Genomic DNA, 18676 nt, shown 5'->3' with positions numbered 1-18676 from the left:
TGTTCATATTTTTTATCTTCTTTTTCTTAGATAAGTCCCTTTAACATTTCCTATAATAAGAGCTTGGTGATTATGAACTCCTTGAATTTGATCTTGTCTGAAAAGCACTTTATCTGTCCTTCCATTCTAAATGAAAGCTTTGCTGGATAGAGCAATCTTGGATGTAGGTCTTTGGATTTCATGACTTGGAATACTTCTTTCCAGCCCCTTCTTGCCTGTAAGGTCTCTTTTGAGAAATCAGCTGACAGTCTGATGAGAAGTCCTTTGTATGTGATTGTCCCCTTATCTCTTGCTGCTTCTAGAATTCTCTCCTTCATTTTAATCTTGGCTAATGTAATTATGATGTGCCTTGGTGTGTTCCTTCTTGGGTCCAACTTCCTTGGGACTCTCTGAGCTTCCTGGATTTCCTGGAAGTCTATTTCCTTTGCCAGACTGGGGAAGTTCTCTTTATATTTGTTCAAATAAGTGTTCCACTTGTGGCTGTTCCTCTTCCCCTTCTGGTACCCCTATAATTCAGATGTTGGAATGTTTAAAGATGTCCTGGAGGTTCCTAAGCCTGTCCTCATTTTTTTGAATTCTTGTTGCTTCATTCTTTTCTGTTTGGTCATTTTTTTCTGCCTTCTGGTCCACAAGATTGATTTGAGTCCCAGTTTCCTTCCCATCACTATTGTTTTCCTATACATTTCCCTTCATTTCAATTAGTTTAGCCTTCATTTGTTCCTCTAATTTGTGACTAAAATCAACCAATTCTGTGAGCATCCTGATCACCATTGTTTTCAACTGTGCAGCTGGTAGGTTGGCTAGTTCTTGGTTGCTTAAAAGTATTGGCTCTGGGGCTTTGAGCTCTTTTTCTACTTGAGCCATAATGTTTTGGTCAGGTCGCACCTATTATGTATGAGGGGCGGATCCTTAGGTGTTCAACAGGGTGGGGCGACCCAGTGGCTGGGTTGTGACGCTATATGTGGTGGCGGGGTCAGAGAGGGGCAATGGCATTTGTTCTGCTTTCTCTCGGATTTTGGTTCCCTCTGCTGCTTCCTGCAAGCAAACCAAGCCCCCCAGGTGCCGGCTCCCAGGTGTGTGGGCCTGTGCACCCTCCAGGACCCTGTGGGTCTCTCCAACAAACTCTCTGTGAGCCTGGGAGCTTCTCCCGGCACCTCAACCACGAAAGTTTCTCCTATGGGTGCTTTCAGGCTTTAACTCTTGGCGCTGGGACCTTAGCCTGTGCGGTCTGTCTTACTGCTCACTCCTTCGCCTGTTTTATCTCCATGAGAATGTGTGACCACGGTCAGCCAGCCACCTTGAGTCCCCACTGGGTCTGCCCGCCACCACCCCACACCTGGGATCCGCCAACTGCTACCTGCGCTCCTGGGTGGGTCAGGCCACTTTTGCCTGCCTGGCTCCGCTCCACCAGTGGCTGACTCCGCCCCTCTTACCAGTCTGGCTGAATGGTTCGTTGTTGTCGGACTTCCATACAGTTCAATTTTCGGTTTTGCTTGCATTTTTGTTGCTAAAACTTTATTGTATTTAAACTTAGTTGTTCGAGAAGGCATAATGTTTCCACATACACCTCCATCTTGGCTGGAAGTCCCCATTTGCCATTTATCATCGAGTAGCATTTGGCTGTTCTTGATTTTCATATATATATAATCACATAGTGGGTACTTTTTTGTGACTGGCTTTCTTCACTCAATATTATGTCTAAGAGATTCATTCATCACATAATTCATTCTTTTTTACTGCTGATGTTGCTCATTGTATGGCTATACTACAATTTACTCTACTGTTGATGAACATTTTAGGCTACTTTCAATTTTTGCCTATTATAAATAATGCTGCTACGTTCTCATACATGTATGTCTTTTGGAGGACCTATCTATGCACTAATTTTTCTAGGGAATATATGTAGGGGTGGAATTGCTGAGTCACTGTGTAAGTGAATATATTTAATTTTGACAAACGACATTGCCAAATACCCAAAGTACTCCTACTCACTTACATTCCCATCCCATGTGTGAGAGTTCCAGTTGCTTCACATTCTCCCCAACATTTTAATTATAGGCATTCCAGTGGATGTTTAGTAGTATCTCGTTGTGGTTTTAATTTGCATTTTCAAGATGAGTAAATGCCTCTTCATACACTTATCAGCCATTTGGAGGTTCTTTCTTGAGAACTGCCTGATCAAGTTATTTGCCCAGTTTTTATTGGTTGTCTTTTCCTTTCTGGTTTATAGGAGTTTTTTAGAATTCCAAATATGAGAACTTTGTTAGATAGATGTGTTATGAATGTTTTCTCCTGTCTGTGGTATGCCTTTTCACTCTTAATGATATCTTTCGGTGAAAGGAAGTTCTTGATTTTAAGTTCCAGTTATAAATCTTCTCCCTTATACTCACTGCTTTCTGTGTCCTGTTTAAAAAAATCTTTGCCCACTTTCCACTGCACTTTGATTTACCTGTGCTATTTATGTGCTTCTTCCCCACACCTGTGAGATCCTGAGGGCAGAGAATGTATCTTCTCCTGCTCTGTTTACTCAGAACCTAGCATGGAGCTTGGAATATGGTAGCAGTTCAGGAATCACTTGATTAATAAATTAATTCACACACTACATTAAGTAACACACGTAGTCTCTGTACACAGAGATTTTACTTCTAATAATGAAAATAAATGATGCTGAGAAAATCTTTGATGCATATATATATATGAAGGAATAACTATAACTATTACATTCTTTGAAACTGCGTATGAGCTGCTTTCTATGTGAAATATTTTATATATGCAGATGTATGCTTGTCTGAAGCAAAAGCTGATAAACAACTATTGTAAGTTCATTAAATAGGATCCAGTGTTCATTTTCACTGTAAAAGGAAATCATTTAGAGCTTAAATGAATTCTTGTTTCTTCCCAGAGAATTTAATTTAGATAGAAGATACTAGGCCGAGCACTTACAAAGCTTTATGATATGAAGAAACATTTATATACCATATAAAATGCATTTACAAACTATCTCATTAGATCCTTACAACCAGCCTAGAGCAAATAAAAATGTTAGGCTAGCTTCATTACGCCCATGAAGAGATTATAGCCCAGAGGGATTTGACTTGCTCTGAGTAACAGTGAGTGTTGGAGAGATGATCCTATGTCGTGCGACTTTACACAGTCCTGCACGTTCACAGTTGAGATATTTTTTCCCTGACCCCCATTCCAACTATCTTAAGGTATTTCTTCTTGGAGGCCGTACTGTGGTGCTTTGGCACCTGAGAGACCTGGATCTCAATTCCTGCTGTGAACACCTATTAGCTTTGTGAACTTGGGTAGTTCACTGAACCTCAGTAATACCCTGAGCCTCATTTTCTCATTCATAAAATGATGCCTACCTCACAGGTTTATTTTGAGAGTTAAATAAGGGACAAGATGTCTAGAGTGGGGGAGTTCTCTCCTGTTCTTGAATCTCAGATTAGGAATGAAAGATTTTTATATGCAGTGTCCTCTAGAGCATCTTGTAGTTAGGTAATTAGAGTGATCTGATGGCTGACTGCCAGATATTACTCAGATTTTTAGAAGGTATCTCTGTTCATAACCCAGGGGCTTATCTAACAGCAGATACTTTTGAATGCATATTAAATGGTGTTTGTGGAGCAAAGCGTCAGAATTTGGCTTTAATCTGTTAAAGTGCCAAACCTAGTTGGGGCCGGTGATGACAGCTGTAAGCCTTTGTTCCTTATGGTAAATTTATGACAATTAATCCAATTATTAATCTTCTGAACAAGACACTTCTTTTAGAAACTATATACTTGCAATAAGTAGTTTTTTTTAAGGAAGGCCAGCTCGAGGTTCAGTTCTTCACTTCTCTCTAGTAGGCCCAGCATGGTAAAAGAGGCCTGGTCTGCACCATGAAAGAATTAAAGCATTACCTTTTCACAGATGTGTAATCTTTCAATTTGGCTCTACTGCAGACACAGCTACTAATTATCACTTTGTTGGGGCTATTTCTGGGGAAAAGCTATTGGGAGTCTAAGGCACAAATTAAGAATGGCCTGTGTGGGAAAATAACTTGCCTAATGCCATAAAAGCCTTCCCAAAGCTGAAAGGCTTGGGAGATCAGGATCGATAGATGTTCCATTCTAGGGAATACTGTGAGGTCTGGATGTGGGATTTGAGCAAGGAACAGAGGAAGTTGAGAAAATGGAATTCACTGACAGGAAGAAACAGGAAAAGATGATGACAATCAGGCCAATCTTCCCCAAATAGGAGTGACAAACTAATCAGCTTCCCTGTGGGTGGAATCGGACCTCAACTGACACAGCTGACTAAACAAGACAGCACATCCCCTTAATTGGAGAAGAAAAAAAGGAAGATAGGATATGTTGAAAGATCTGCCTTTATACCAGGTTGTTAAAGAGGAAGTTTTTTTTCTCATTTCATTAGTATACAAATATTAGAAACTTCAACCCACTCAAATTAGGCTTCTGTCTCCAACAACACACTGAAAATGTTCTTGGTCTCCAATGGTTTCTTGCATCTCAGGGAGACTGTACTGTCCCTTTCACGTGACTCCCAGGCAGTAGACATAGTTGGCTGCTACATCCTTTTTTTTTTTAACTTAGTGATTTTTGAGAGAAGGGAGAAACAGGGATTTGTTGTCCCATTTACTTATGTATTCATTGGCTGATTCTTTTTTTTGGGGGGGGGGATTCTGATTTTTCAGAAAGACCCTACTTTTAGAGAGGGGAAGGGAGAGAGGGAGAGAAATATCAATGTGAAAGAGAAACATCAGTTGCTTTAAGTGCCCTGTCAGGGACCGAAACTGTGACCCAGGATCAAATCCTGCAACCTTTCATTTTGTGGGACAATACACAGTGGAGCCACCCCAGTCAGGACTCACTGCTTGATTCTTGTGTGTGCCTTGACCAGGGATCTAATCCTGCAACCTCAGTGTGTGGGGAAGACATTCTAACCAACTAAACTACCCAGGCCAGGGCCTAGATCCTTCTTAAACACTCTGGCTCTTCACTCTCTTTGACACCTGACTATAGTTTCCTCTACCTCACTGGTTATACCTCCTTGACTGGGCCCCTTTATGTTAGTGATCTCCAGGCCTAGTTCTGGGCCCTTTTTTGCTTTTGTTTTAATTTATTGATTTTAGAGACAGAAAAGGCAGGGGAGAGAGATGAGAGAAAAACACTGATTTGTTGTTCCTCTCATTCATGCATTCACTGGTTGAATGCATTCACTGCTTCTTATATGTGCTGACTGGGGAGTAAACCTGCAACCTCGGCACATCGAATCAGTGCTTTAACTTACAACTGCGCTACCCGGCCAGGACCTGAGCCTTCTTTCTCCCTAGGTAACCAGAATAATGGTACTAAAATGCATCTATAACACTGACAATTTCTAAAATTGCTAACTCCAGTCTACCTCTCCTTTAGACTCAGACTCACATACCCAACTTCCCGTACAATACCTGAACTTGGAAGCATCACAACACAGCCAAAATGCTTTCTACCCACCAACCCTGCTTGATCTACCAGTCTTCCTGCCTCAGTAATGATACTACCTATTCACCTGCTAGAAAACCTGTCATTCTTGGTTCCTCTTTCCTTCCTTCCCTCACATCTAATCCAATAGTCTTTTATACTGTTTCTTTTTTCTTTAAAGATTGTATTTATTTATTTTTAGAGCAAGGGAGGGAGGAAATAAACATCATTGTATGGTTGCCTCTCATGTGGCCCCCACTGGGGAACCTGGCCCACAACCCAGGCNCTTTCTACCCACCAACCCTGCTTGATCTACCAGTCTTCCTGCCTCAGTAATGATACTACCTATTCACCTGCTAGAAAACCTGTCATTCTTGGTTCCTCTTTCCTTCCTTCCCTCACATCTAATCCAATAGTCTTTTATACTGTTTTTTTTTTCTTTAAAGATTGTATTTATTTATTTTTAGAGCAAGGGAGGGAGGAAATAAACATCATTGTATGGTTGCCTCTCATGTGGCCCCCACTGGGGACCTGGCCCAGAACCCAGGCATATGCCCTTACTGGGAATCGAACCAGCAACCCTTTAGTTCGCAGCCCACACTCAATACACTGAGCTACACCAGCCAGGGCCCAACAATCTTTTAATCTACCTTCAAAACGCATCTCTAATATACTGCTTCCCAGTTCCATTGCCACTGGTCAGGGCAAGCTGTTTTGTACCTTGATCATTGCAATAGAATCCTGCTCTCTTCCAATCTACTATCTGTATATGTGGCTTCTCATTGTACTTGAGACACCAAGTCCCTTACCAGGGCCTAAGGGGGCCTTCTATAATCTGGCTTTTATTCATTTTATGCCATTCCCTTAGCTCACTACATATGACAGACACACTGGCCTTCTATAAACACCTCAAATATGTTCCTGCTCCACAGCCTTAGCATTTGTTTTTCTGTTTGGAAGTTTTCCTCCTACTCTGAACCATGGCCTTCTTTTCATCCTTCAAGCCTTCACCTAAATATTATTCCATAACATCTTATTTAAAACAAAATTCTCTACTGGATCCTTTTCTAATTTTTTTCCTCACAGTATGGTTTTTTCTTTTTTTTTTTCATTTGCTAATTGTATTCCTAACTAAAAAGGAAGTTCCCAGAGGGCAGAGGCTGTGTCTGTTTTCCTCATCACATCTCTATCATTCGGCACATAGTGAGGCTAGTTAAGGCTAGGGACAGGTATTCTGTTGCTGGAAGAATGGAACGGGTGCCCTCTCAGCCCAATTTAGGTAGGATGCCACCCCGTGGCCAGGAGACAGGTCTTGAAAGGAGAGGACAAGCCCCATGAGGGCATGTTGCTGAAGCATGGCGATGAGGAAGTTCCACCAGATGAAGAACAGCAGCTCAAACTGGTCCCGGGGGTGCTGTGAGCTAGACACCAACCCCAACTTCTTCTACACAATTTAATCGTATCTCCTGGCTTTTCTCCCACTACTTTAATAACTACTTTTTTCCTTCACTTGCTTGAGCCAAGTCCTCATTGCTGATTTGAAAAACTAGACACCTGAATTGTCCAAATATAGAATCTTACTTTTTTTCCTAACAAGGCTAGCAAACCCAATGATTTCATGACAATGTAAATCACATTTACAGAGAGCACTTACCATAAATGTCCAACATACTACTAAGAGAAGAAAACAAGCTAGCAGACATTACCCTTGACAAAGGGGCTGTGAGCTAACTTACGCCAATGCTACTGTCTTAAACGTGAGAATATGAGGTAAGATTTTGAAACCTGATTTGTATTAATAAAATATCCAGACTTGTCTCACCCAACAAAAATACAAAAAACTAATACTGAAAAGTTTTTTATTTTAATTTCCAAGATCAAATATTACAACAGGAAATTTACATGTATTTATAAAAAATGCAGCAGTTGAATTTATAGATCAGAGGTTTCCTTGAGTTTGGTCCCTCTCTCAGCACAGTGAGCTGATGTCTTCAAAAGATTTACCATCCCATTCCCCTCCTTCCCCCACCCCATTTGTCCCACCCCCCTCTCCAGGTCAAGTTGCAGTATCAATATAAAGCAACTGGTTACAACACAGCAAGGATTATTCACAATTTGGTACAGCCAAACCAGAGGATCACCAACCGAGAGAAAGAGCCTTATTTTAGAAATGTACCTATAGACTGTGTATCTATAGATATACCGCACTCAGTTATCTAAGATTTCCCTGGTTTTAGAGCAAGTGGACGTTCCATTGAGTCTTAGCCAGCAGCTACAGCTCTGCATTATCTAATGGCATGTTTTTCTCCTCCTACAAGTTTAGATTTTCTATGGCCTCCTCCGTGTGTCTTCAAATTTAAGACTTTCCCTAGCACCTTTATTATCACTTACTAGATATACAGGAGGGTCTCTGGTGTGTGTTGAACAAAAAAATCTAGTGAATGATCCAGCCCCTTACTCAATGGCCCCAAAGCCTGCTTCTCATTTCTGAGAAGAGCTGCTTCAGAAACAAATGGTATCTCCTAGCAGCGTGGGATAAAAAGCCCAGAAAACTGAGAAGTACACGTGCATTTAGGGAGCACTTGCCAGAAACACTACAATTGGAGCACCGTCTCTGTCCATTATCTTCTTGGATTCAATTAACAAAGTTATGCTACATATTAAATTTAGAGCCGTCCTGCATTCAGAATGCAAATCTCACTAAGACCACCACTTTGTCCAGAATGAGTTGAGTACACAAACAGCCCAGGGAATCTCTAAATACTGTTAGGAACTGCTTGAGAAACACTTTAAAGCAAATACTCCAAGCTGACTTCACTCAAGTCCCCAACCCACCCCCATCCCTATCCCCAAATAAATTTCATTCCTTGATTAACCTTTCTCAGTAAGATGGGATGTGAAGTTTGAAAAATGTTGAAAAAACACAACTAGTGAAGTCATGCCAGAATCGGACACCTCAGATGATTTAAAATGCATTGTTCAAACTGAACTCATACAAAGCATGCACAGAGCCTACAAACACTCCTGAGTTTCCATGGAACAGTCAATACCCACTCAAAAACAGACTTTTGTTTCTTAAAGGGTTAAAAAAAAAAAGACACCAGATGCTTAAAAATTGTTAACAATCAATCAAAAGGAAAACCATCCTAAGATTCTTACAGGAGTGAATAAAATTTTTTCTACCAGATTCATGCCAAAGCTTGGATGGAAACTCCTCAAAGTCTAAGAATCAAGTTAGCATAAACTGGTGCTCATCTCTCTAAACCTAAGACTAAGCGGGTCATCGCATACACTTACTGCTTCCCAACGGGATTTTAATTGCCTCTCCCAACTGAAGGGACAAACCCAGGAAAGCAACAAGGCCCAAGTCCCAAAATGGGTAAGATAAATGGCCCCTACTATAAGGTTACTACTCATTAACTAAAAAGTGGAGGTTATGGACTACTTTCATTCTAATCAGTAGGTAAAATGAGATTTTCTGGTGGCAGCAGTCACTCCATGTGAGGTTTAACTTACAGGGAAATAAATTATCAAAGTTGTAAAAGCATGTAATTAGTGTCAAAAACCTATTTATGTTTTGAATCACACCATTTAATTTATTGATAGTTTCCATTATTAAGAACACAGAAGCTTTGAGAAAACATACTATAAAACGATTTTGTTAAACAGTAACATATCCAACCGAGCACCAACATTTCAATGCCATTAACTTGAAATAGATCCTGGTGACATGTACTCTAAAGCCAGCATCTGTGACAGGAAAAAAGCAGAAGGGCAGGGAATGGTTCCAGATCAAGAATCTCTCCCTTATCAATTAAGATGCCCGTACTGAATCTATTTTAATAACGCAAACAAAAAAGATTTTAAGGGATAATTCAGTTTCAGGTCAGAATTTATCTAATGATTTGAAATGTTTCCCATTTTATTTACCACCTCTAATAAATGAATGATTCATGATAGCTCAGTTAGAATAATAACTACTTTTAAGGAAGATAAAATTTTTATGTTCACTTCAGCTTAGCTTGATTATTATTTGAAAACCCAAGTGACCATATAAGGGATATAAAAATCGTAGGGCATTTTGATCTCTGCAGAGGAAATATCATTAAGTAAACAACAAAACCTTGCTGTCTGTTCCAAAAGAATTAAGTACAGGCAACTTCCCATATTACTAGATTAATATATGACTGTTCCTAGGCAAGTACTACTGTTAGTATTTGTATCTCTATTCCTTCAAGTAAATGTGGTTATCTTTTAAAAATATTTTACAGAAATGCTAAATTGTTTGATTAATGTAGTTTATATTGGATTACCCAACTCTATGTTCAGATCCTATGGCAGAGAAAGGCCTGTTCCAAAAATCAGGTTTGTGAAAACGACTGAGGTCCTAAGCAATACAAGAGCGTTCTATGGGCCAAAAGTGGGGCAGGGGTGTCATGGAGCTAGCCATTCTGTATTGTGAACAAAAACTCTTGAGAGAAAATGAGCTATAAAAATTATGTTTGCCTCAAATTCTTCCTTTGTATACTCATTTATTTAAAAAATTTAAATGTTACATATTAAAACTTAGAAATGAATTACTTAAACATAGCCAATTAAAATTTCATTAAAATTATGACTCATTTTCAAAGAATGGATTAAAAGATTTTCTAATTAAGGGCCCTATATCATTATGTCCAGTAACTGGAACCACAAGTTCACATCAATGGGAAAACTACCAAGGTCATCGTATCCCTGTGAAAAATACTCTTTGATTCTAAGCTGCCTCTCTAGCAGGACTGACATACAGGTGAGTCAAATACCAAAATAAACATCACTAAAAATACCAAATATCTCATAACAGGAGAAATCAACCTATTGGCTTGGTATTCTGTTGGTTATTTGCAGTATGAAAGAACACTCTTGCCACCATTCTAAAACAAGTACAGTGTAATTAAGTTTTATGGCAAGACAATAACTGAAGTGCTAAGCAAGTCAAATCAATAAAGTTGAATATTCATAGTACATAGCTGTCTTTTGCCTTTTCATCAAGGCTTACAGTTTTGGAAAATTGCCATGTTCATCAGAGGGTTGATTCTTCCACTCTTACTTTTACAACATTACTTATTCATCAGCCTGCATCCTATGATTTACTATTAACCAGTTAAATGAAAGAGAGTGAGAAAGAGAGATCGATATAATGGAGATACACTCTATGGGATAAGAAGTATTTTTAAAAGTCAGCTTAACTGGATCTAAAAAAGCTGTTTCTGCCAAAAGTAAGTAAACTTTACAACTTGCACAAATCGATTTCCTAACAATTGCTCAGTACAGTGCTTTGTTTAAGCACACAGGTGAAATAAAACTTAACTCTGGTGTCAGTGAAATATCTGGTTCTCCTTAATTACATTTTATTCATACTCAACAATGATTAGGAATACTGCATTAAGTTTTTTTAATTAATGAATCATGTTTAAAAGATTTATAAATATTATCCTTTCTTTTTTCGAGACTTCAGTCACGTGGGGTTAGTTATTGGGCAAATGAAACCTGGACAAAGAAAAAGCAAAGGAACTGATCAGGAAGCATACTTTCAATTAGCTTAGGGATAATATATAATAAAGGAGAGACTAGAAACATCAAAGTTTGGAGTGGAACGGGCCTCAGAGATAATTTAATTCAGCAGTCTACAATTTGTGGGTTCCACACGGGGTCTGCAATTCCATATGCACATTTACATTTTCTCCATCTATAAAATTAATGATATTAATTCTTATTTCATAGTTCCCACCCCTGCCAAAATTTAAAATCACAAGTCCTTTTACTTGAATAGACAGAACTCTTGATCTAGTCCAGTTCACTGTTAACTAGGAACAGAGCCCTTACCCAAGTCTGCTTATACCTACAGACAGTGCCCCTTTTGCATATCATATGTAACATACATTTAATTTGTACTTAGGTAGAGAAATTAAATCCTTCCTTCACTTTTCAGTTGCTAGTGGCTTCCTCTGGTATTTTTCTAAGCGTCCAGTGAGATCTCCGCTAGCTACAATTTTTAGTCCTGGGATCAGTAATCCTTTCCTATTTGGGTATTAGGTATGCTTTACTGATAAATGCAATGCCCTAAGTAGTTACAAAAGTTGGAAGTAAAGAATACATGCGAGTCAAAAGAAAATTTGAGTTACAGTATTTGCCACTTTTCAGGTTCATATTTTTGTGAAGAATGTCCTAACTGAAGAAGCATACACTAATCTTTCTCCTTCCTGCACGTCTATTGCAATTCCAGTTGAGCCCCTGAACGGTTAAGCATTTACCTGTTCTCCCATTACCTCATGTGTAGTGTGTATCTCCCACTGGATAAAACAGGAAGGAAGCAGACGTTAGATTTCAAGATGTGTGATTAAGGACTCAATAAATAACTGGTTTATATAGTCAAGGAAGGCAAATTTTATACAATAGTTTAAAAACATATACATAAAAGGGTTCAATAATTTTGTATGGGTGGGACACAGAAAAGATAACTGTATCTTTTCTGAAAAGTGTTTTTAAAAAGATACCATTTTTATCCTTTCTACTTATTCTTGGCAAATAATACCACACAGTTATTTTCCTTTCACATTTCTATCAGCCCATCATTTCAAGAAAAGAATAATTAGCCCCTCAAAATAATATTGTAAATAAGAATTTATAGGCATAGCACATATCCCACAAGCTTTAGGGAAACATAAGCAAATGATACTTGACAGAGCCAAACAACAGGAGGACAACCTTTTGGGCTGATCCCTTTACTGTAGGAGACAACAGCATGTGAGTGAAAAAAACGTGGACTCTCAAAATGCCAATTTTGATTCTACCACTTACTGGCTGTGACATCCTGAACAAGTTCTCTGAACTTCAATTCTTTCTTATCTATAAAATGGGGAAAATATGAATTTTATAGAGTTCTAAAAAAGATTAAAGGAGAAAATGCACATCAGGTACCTAGCACATGCTAGTTATTCAAAATTAGTTTCCTGTTCTTATTAGCCTTTTTCCTCTTTTCTGATTCCTTCCTAAATCAATTTCAACAGAGGTTTCCTGTCACTTTTTTCTTCACTAGTTTTCATTTTATCTCCCTGTATTTGTGTTGTCACTCACTCTCAAAATCTATCTTGTTCTTTTCCTCCTTTTTATAATCTTTCCAGCTGTTTCCCTACCTACAAGGAATGACTCTTTAAAACTACTTTTTCATTATCTCACTAACCTCATTTAATCTATTCAATAAAACTTCTCTTCCAAGAGCAAAGCAATTTGCGGAGGAAATAAGACAAACAAGAGGAAGTATACTCCCTAAGTGAATTAAATTCTTGAGTAAAGCAATATTCCTTATTTGTTTTTCCCAGGTATAATCCATAATCCTTCCTTCCCATGGGCCTCTGTATCAAACCCAGGATAATTACACTCCTACCTCAAAATAAAATCCTCTACATCTTCTTGTACTCTAAACACCCCAGCTGTATCAAAGTTGAGTATCTCATGCTTCATCTCTTTAATATGTTTATTTAAATCATTTAATATATATACTTGGTCATCTCATAGCTGAAAAAGTCACTTTGGTTCCTCATAAATGGATATGCCAGGGCTGAGCCTATCCAAAAGAACTATATCCTATCATCAATGAACATGCTGTCTCAGGTTCTCTAGACATGTTTTATAGAGACACTAGTAAGTAAAAGAATAAAACAGAGTCCTATAAAGAAAGTTCTAGACTTCACATTTTTGACAGATTTGGGCTTTAGCTGTGACTTGACTTTGCTGAGTAGAGATGGGTGCCATCACAGCACCAAAACTAGGCAGAGCCTCACTTCTTACCCTGTACCTCCCTGAATTTTAGATTCTGACCTTGTTTACTACATTTTTTTAACCCTCCAATGCATCTTTGACAGTATACAGCTCTATTCCTTAGACAGTAAGTCTATTACCCAATTTCAGAGATACAACTGAGGAATTAACATGAAAACCATATTTCCTCAATGATTCAGAAGCTGCTAGTTAGCCTGAAGAGCCTATATTACTCAATCACCAATCTAAAGAGAGAACTTTGACTCAAGATATAAATGAAATTGTAATTATATAAATATATTTATAAATATTTATACAATTATATACTTATACATAAGCACTTACACAGACTTAGAAAAAATGTAAGAACGTTAATCCAAAAGGACTCACTGAAGAATAAACAGAATTTTCCATGATTTCCTTAAGGAGAAATATTACTCGTTCTTTAGGGAGAGTCCCTCAAGATTCAACCATTAGAAACCATATTCTTTAATTGAGTACTAGCCACACATAAGCATCTTTTTAAAAAAAATCCCTTAGTTACCAATTGAGTGACCTTAAAATAGATGGGAACCTTAGGTTCTCTGAGCAATAGCAATTTATGTTTCTCAAGTAGATGAATCAATCTAAATCCCCAATTGATGAAATAGGTCCACCTTATATTACCATTTTACAGCAATTTAAAGTCCTGATTTTGCCACCAGAATCACTACCACCCCCCTCCAGAGGACTTGACTTAAAAGTTCAAAATAAGAACTGAGCATACAGTGAAGCTGGTAAGTCAAATAGTGTCATGTAGATTCAAGATGGCATCTTTCAAACAATACTGAAAAGAGCTTTCACTGACTACAATTTGAAAAGAAAAAACATACCTTAAGGCTACTGGCAATCTTCCCCACCTCCCTTACTAAGTGTTGTCTTATGAGTTGAATTTAAAGGTCTTCACCCTAGACAGGCTTTCAGTTCTGATACCTTTTGCAAGAAAAAGCATGAGGAATTAAGCTCATTTAGTCACCAGAGCCTTTTAGAGACTGTTCCAACCAGGGGTAAAAACGAACCATTATTTCTAACCAAAGGAACATGGTTAGCTACTCTCAGCTGCATATTTTTCTTTGACCCCCGCCCCCCCAGGACATACGTAAGTATGCCTAAAGCACATAGGACAATCCATAACCATAGTGGTTCCAACTACAAGCCACTGTATTGCATGATTATTAAATAGCTGCCTTCTTTTAGATCACCCGGGGACCTAAACAATGGAAGGGCCAAAGGAACTAATATGCTGTACTGGCAAAAACAGTAAGCACCTTCCTATCCCAGTTACCACAATACACTCACTGAAAGTCCATTCTGGGACTAGCAGGATCAATCTAGGTTATAGAGCAGTAACAAAGAAAGCTGCCTCAGGCTAGGATATTAAAAGCCATCCCATGCTACTCACCCAACATTTAACACTCATTCTGCCAATAACGCCGCATCTCAGAAATAATTCTAGCTGGGAGGATGGGAATCCTTAAAAAATTTTTTTAAATATGATGAATAATAATTATAAGGGATGCTTTTTCCATGTAAACAAAAGCCTGGTATTTTGTTACGTGATATTTCTTACAAGAACAATAAAACAAAAAACAAAGCACATGTTAAAGAATTTCTTCCCCCTACTAAAAATGGGGCTTACAAAAAACAGGTTCTTATTCTGAATCTAGCCTTTCTTTTACCAAAGAAGTCTGAGGACTAATATTACCATTTGATCCCCTAAAAGTGCCGTGCAAGAGACCACTTATTGGAACACATATTTCCTGCTGCCAGTACTGGGAGGTCTTACCCTTACATTTCCATTTGGTCACCAGATTACGTAAGAAAGAATGAAAAACAAACCAACAAACAAAGAAAAACAGGAAAAAGACAAAAAAGAGAAAGGAGAGGAAAAGGGTGGTAGAGGGTGAAAGAGACTGATTGTGGGAGAAAGCAAGGAATAAAAGAGAAGGCAGGTGACTTGCTTGCCCAACTTTGGCTCTATGGTCCTATGAGCCAAAACGCATACTCAGTGACTTGGTATCTCACAGGAAAAGGGAAAAAAGGGGTAAGCTGAGAGAGGTCAGGCCATGATGTTAATTTCTTTCCTGTACAAAGACAGTCTCTTGAGGACAAAGGCCTGCCTCTTGTAATGTAATGTCATAGTCCAGATGAGAGAGTTTCCTTCGAGGGAAGTTGGTGAGAAGTTCGAAACGTTCATTTGGATATCCTTTAGACTGGACATGCTTCACCAAAGCCTATGAAACACAAAACAAAGTCAAGGCTATTAGATGGAAACAGAAAGAGCATATTAAAGAATTACATATATAATATTCATTTTAATCATATTAGGTAAGATAATGAGGTTATGCTTTCAGATAAACAAAGCTTACCCTTTTGGAAGGGCCAACATAACCCTTGGGATGGGGAGATAATAAACCTGCATCCAATAATTTAGGGCCATTAAGTGTCACTGGAATATAGAGGGTTATTACTGTTTCCTCAATAAACAAACCCACTATCTATTTATAAAATTATTGTCCTCAGTTTGAAACATCTTATCAGTTTTCCCTTCCTTCATTCTACCTATAGCCAATTTTGCCACCTGTGCAGTAAAATCCCTTCTTGCCTTCTCAGAAACCATGCTACTACAGAATGTCTCTGCTTTTACAGGTATCCTCAACATCTCCCTCTCTACGGGTGCTTCCCATCAGACTTAAACATGCCCAGTCTCTTCTGCAATCATTTTCCTCCCTCTGATGAGGGCGGGTGCCTTCTCACCCACCTCTAGCTTCACAACAAACTTCTCAAAAAAGTGGTCTATATTTGCTCCATCCATTGTTTCATCTCACATTCCCTTCCAAATACTAGACCTGGGTATCAGATATCAGCACCAGCAGCCAGACCTCACTTCAAAAATCAGACTATCTCTAGCCAGAGAAAATGGCCAGGTATAAACACTTGACCCAGGGGGAATTCATTTATAGGCTAAACTAAGTTAGACTCAGTGTCTTTTCCAGGAGTTGAAAAAGACAAAGGAAAAGCCCAGCAGTTGTAGACGTTAGAGGGAAAGGTCTTCAGCATCACTATGATGATGGACAAACAAAAGCCACCAGTATACAGACAGAAAAGTGGTATGAAGCAGAGAATTACAAGAGGGAAACCAAACAAGCCCCATGACAGAAAAACACAGATTTTTCTTGGTTCGTAACCATTTTGCAGTTCCAGTTACTAGGAAAGTCGGAAGCCCCACTATAGCCTTTACTTCCCATTTCCGGTTAAGAATTTCAGTTGTTAAATGAAATGCAGCCATGAAGTGAAAAAGCCCTAATTGGAACAAACCCTATATAACTTGACTAAAATAATTCAGGAAGGAAATATATTAATTAAAATTAAGATTAACCTCAGTTAACTTTTCAGTTAAAGGCCAGAATGAATGCCTAATACTTATTTCAATGAATCAAGCCAATTATACCAATTAATTAGTTTTGCTTCTTCAAACAAGCATTTCCAATTAGATATACTTACTAGCAATTTAGCTTGCTCTGGAAGAGTGATCTGTTCCCTTTTTCCATCTGGATACCGCAACATCAGCTGTGCTTTTGGTCCTAGGGTAAAAAAAAACAAACAAAAACAAAAACAAAAACAGAGGCTTAAGATAAAAGACTAATTTAAACAAATAAATACATCCCTTCAGTAATATTCAAATTTCAAGTAATGTAAGTCTAGAACATAACTCACCATTTATATCTGTGCCCTCTACAATTCCATCTGATTTTTCAGGTGACATCTCCAATATTTCTGAATCCATGGCTGGCAATCCTTGGTGGTTCATGGTTGTTCCAGGCTCAGTTCTGGCTGGGGGCTCAGTCAGCAGCCTTCTGTTCTCCTCTTTTCTATGCCCCAAATCTTTGTGGGGAGACTTTCTGGACTTAGCAAGATTTTCTATTTCCTCCTCTTCATCAGAGCCACAAACAGATATGAATTCCTCACTACCAGAAAAAAGTTCAGATTCAGATTCTTCATCTGAGCGGCTATCCTGTTTTGCCTGTGATGAGTCAAAATGTGTCTCTTGCAAGGAGGCTCTGATGGCAGCTTCTAGCTGGCTGTCTTCGCTTGCATCTATAAGGCTCTCCTGCAAGACGCAGTCATAAAACATGGGTAGAAAGAAAAAGAAAATAGTTAAACCAAAAAATAGACCGCCAAGTCAAACAGGGCAGAAGAAATATGATGGTCAGCTTGCCAGTATTATTTTCTACTAAACGTATCTCTTCTACTAAATTTTCAGCTAGTTGAGGGCAATGACTTTGTTTTACACAGCTAAATTGGGATGGAGAGTTTAAAAACAAAATAGAAACTGTGATACCACCTAGCATAATGATGTTGCAAGCATAGGGGAGTTTTCTGCATCAAATGAGTAAAATTAAGAAAAGTTTATTGCCTGCCCAGAAAAAGGTAAGAATTAAGGTTTTATTCTAATTTCTTAAAGATTTTATTTACTTTAGAAAGGGGAAGGGAGGGAGAAAGAGAGGGAGAGAAACACTGATGTGTGAGAGGTATGTCTATAGGTTGCCTCTCGCACACCCCCAACTAGGGACCTGGCCTGAATCTCAGGCATGTGCCCCCTGACTGGGAATGGAACCAGTGACCTTTGGATTCACAGGCCGGCACTCCATCCACTGAGCCACATCAGCTAGGGCTAAGGTTTTAAATATAAAGCTGAAACATTAGCCTTTAAAATGACTATTCAAAGAGGTATGTCTACCTTGATCACCTTTATATTCTTCGATTAGCATTGTTTGACACAGAGATCAATAACCCAATAATTATAATTTTGCAAAAAAAACCCTAACAGATCTCTAACTTTCAAAACACCATACAATAAATGGGGAAAAACAAAAACTATATTTGCCCAAGCTTAAATCTTAATTACAGTAAGATTTTCACTGTGATCATGAGAAAGGCAAATTTAACAGTGTCCCTTTTGATCAAGTTCTTTTTTTAAATAAAATATTTTATTTATTTTTAGATGGAGAGGAAGGGAGGGAGAAGAGAGGGAGAGAAACACCAATGTGTAGTTGCCTCTCATGCGCCCCCTACTGGGGACCTGGCCTGCAACCCAGTCATGCGCCCTGACTGGGAATCGAACCGCAATCATGTGGTTTGCAGGCCCGCACTCAATCCACTGAGCTACACCAGACACTATTAATTTTTAAAGGGTGTGTTAATGGTACTGTGATTGTCTTTTAAAAAGAGCCCTGCCCTGGCTGGTGTAGCTCAGTTGGTTGGAGCATTGTCCCACGAATCGAAAGGTTTTGGGTTCAAGTCCCAATCTGGGCATGTACAAGAGTCAACCAATTGATGCTTCTTTCTCACATCGTGTTCTCATC

The 18676-nt window shown here is 38.7% G+C and overlaps 1 protein-coding gene across 1 annotated transcript in view; it reads right to left on the bottom strand.

The window, feature by feature from the left end:
- Positions 1-7779: 7779 nt before the first annotated feature.
- UBXN7 (UBX domain protein 7) overlaps positions 7780-18676 on the bottom strand; it is a 63343-nt gene continuing 52446 nt past the window's right edge. Inside the window, exons 9-11 of the mRNA XM_037037675.1 lie at positions 17028-17421; positions 16815-16894; positions 7780-15544 (exon numbers count right to left, since the gene is read on the bottom strand). Of these exons, the coding sequence (XP_036893570.1) occupies positions 15383-15544; positions 16815-16894; positions 17028-17421 (636 nt within the window). The 3' untranslated portion in view covers positions 7780-15382. The remainder of the gene's footprint in view (positions 15545-16814; positions 16895-17027; positions 17422-18676) is intronic.

The sequence above is a fragment of the Sturnira hondurensis genome, unplaced genomic scaffold, assembly GCF_014824575.4.
Source record: "Sturnira hondurensis isolate 20B ecotype Veracruz unplaced genomic scaffold, ASM1482457v3 Scaffold0023357, whole genome shotgun sequence".
Lineage (NCBI taxonomy): Eukaryota > Metazoa > Chordata > Mammalia > Chiroptera > Phyllostomidae > Sturnira > Sturnira hondurensis.
This window is presented reverse-complemented; position numbering and strand designations above follow the sequence as displayed.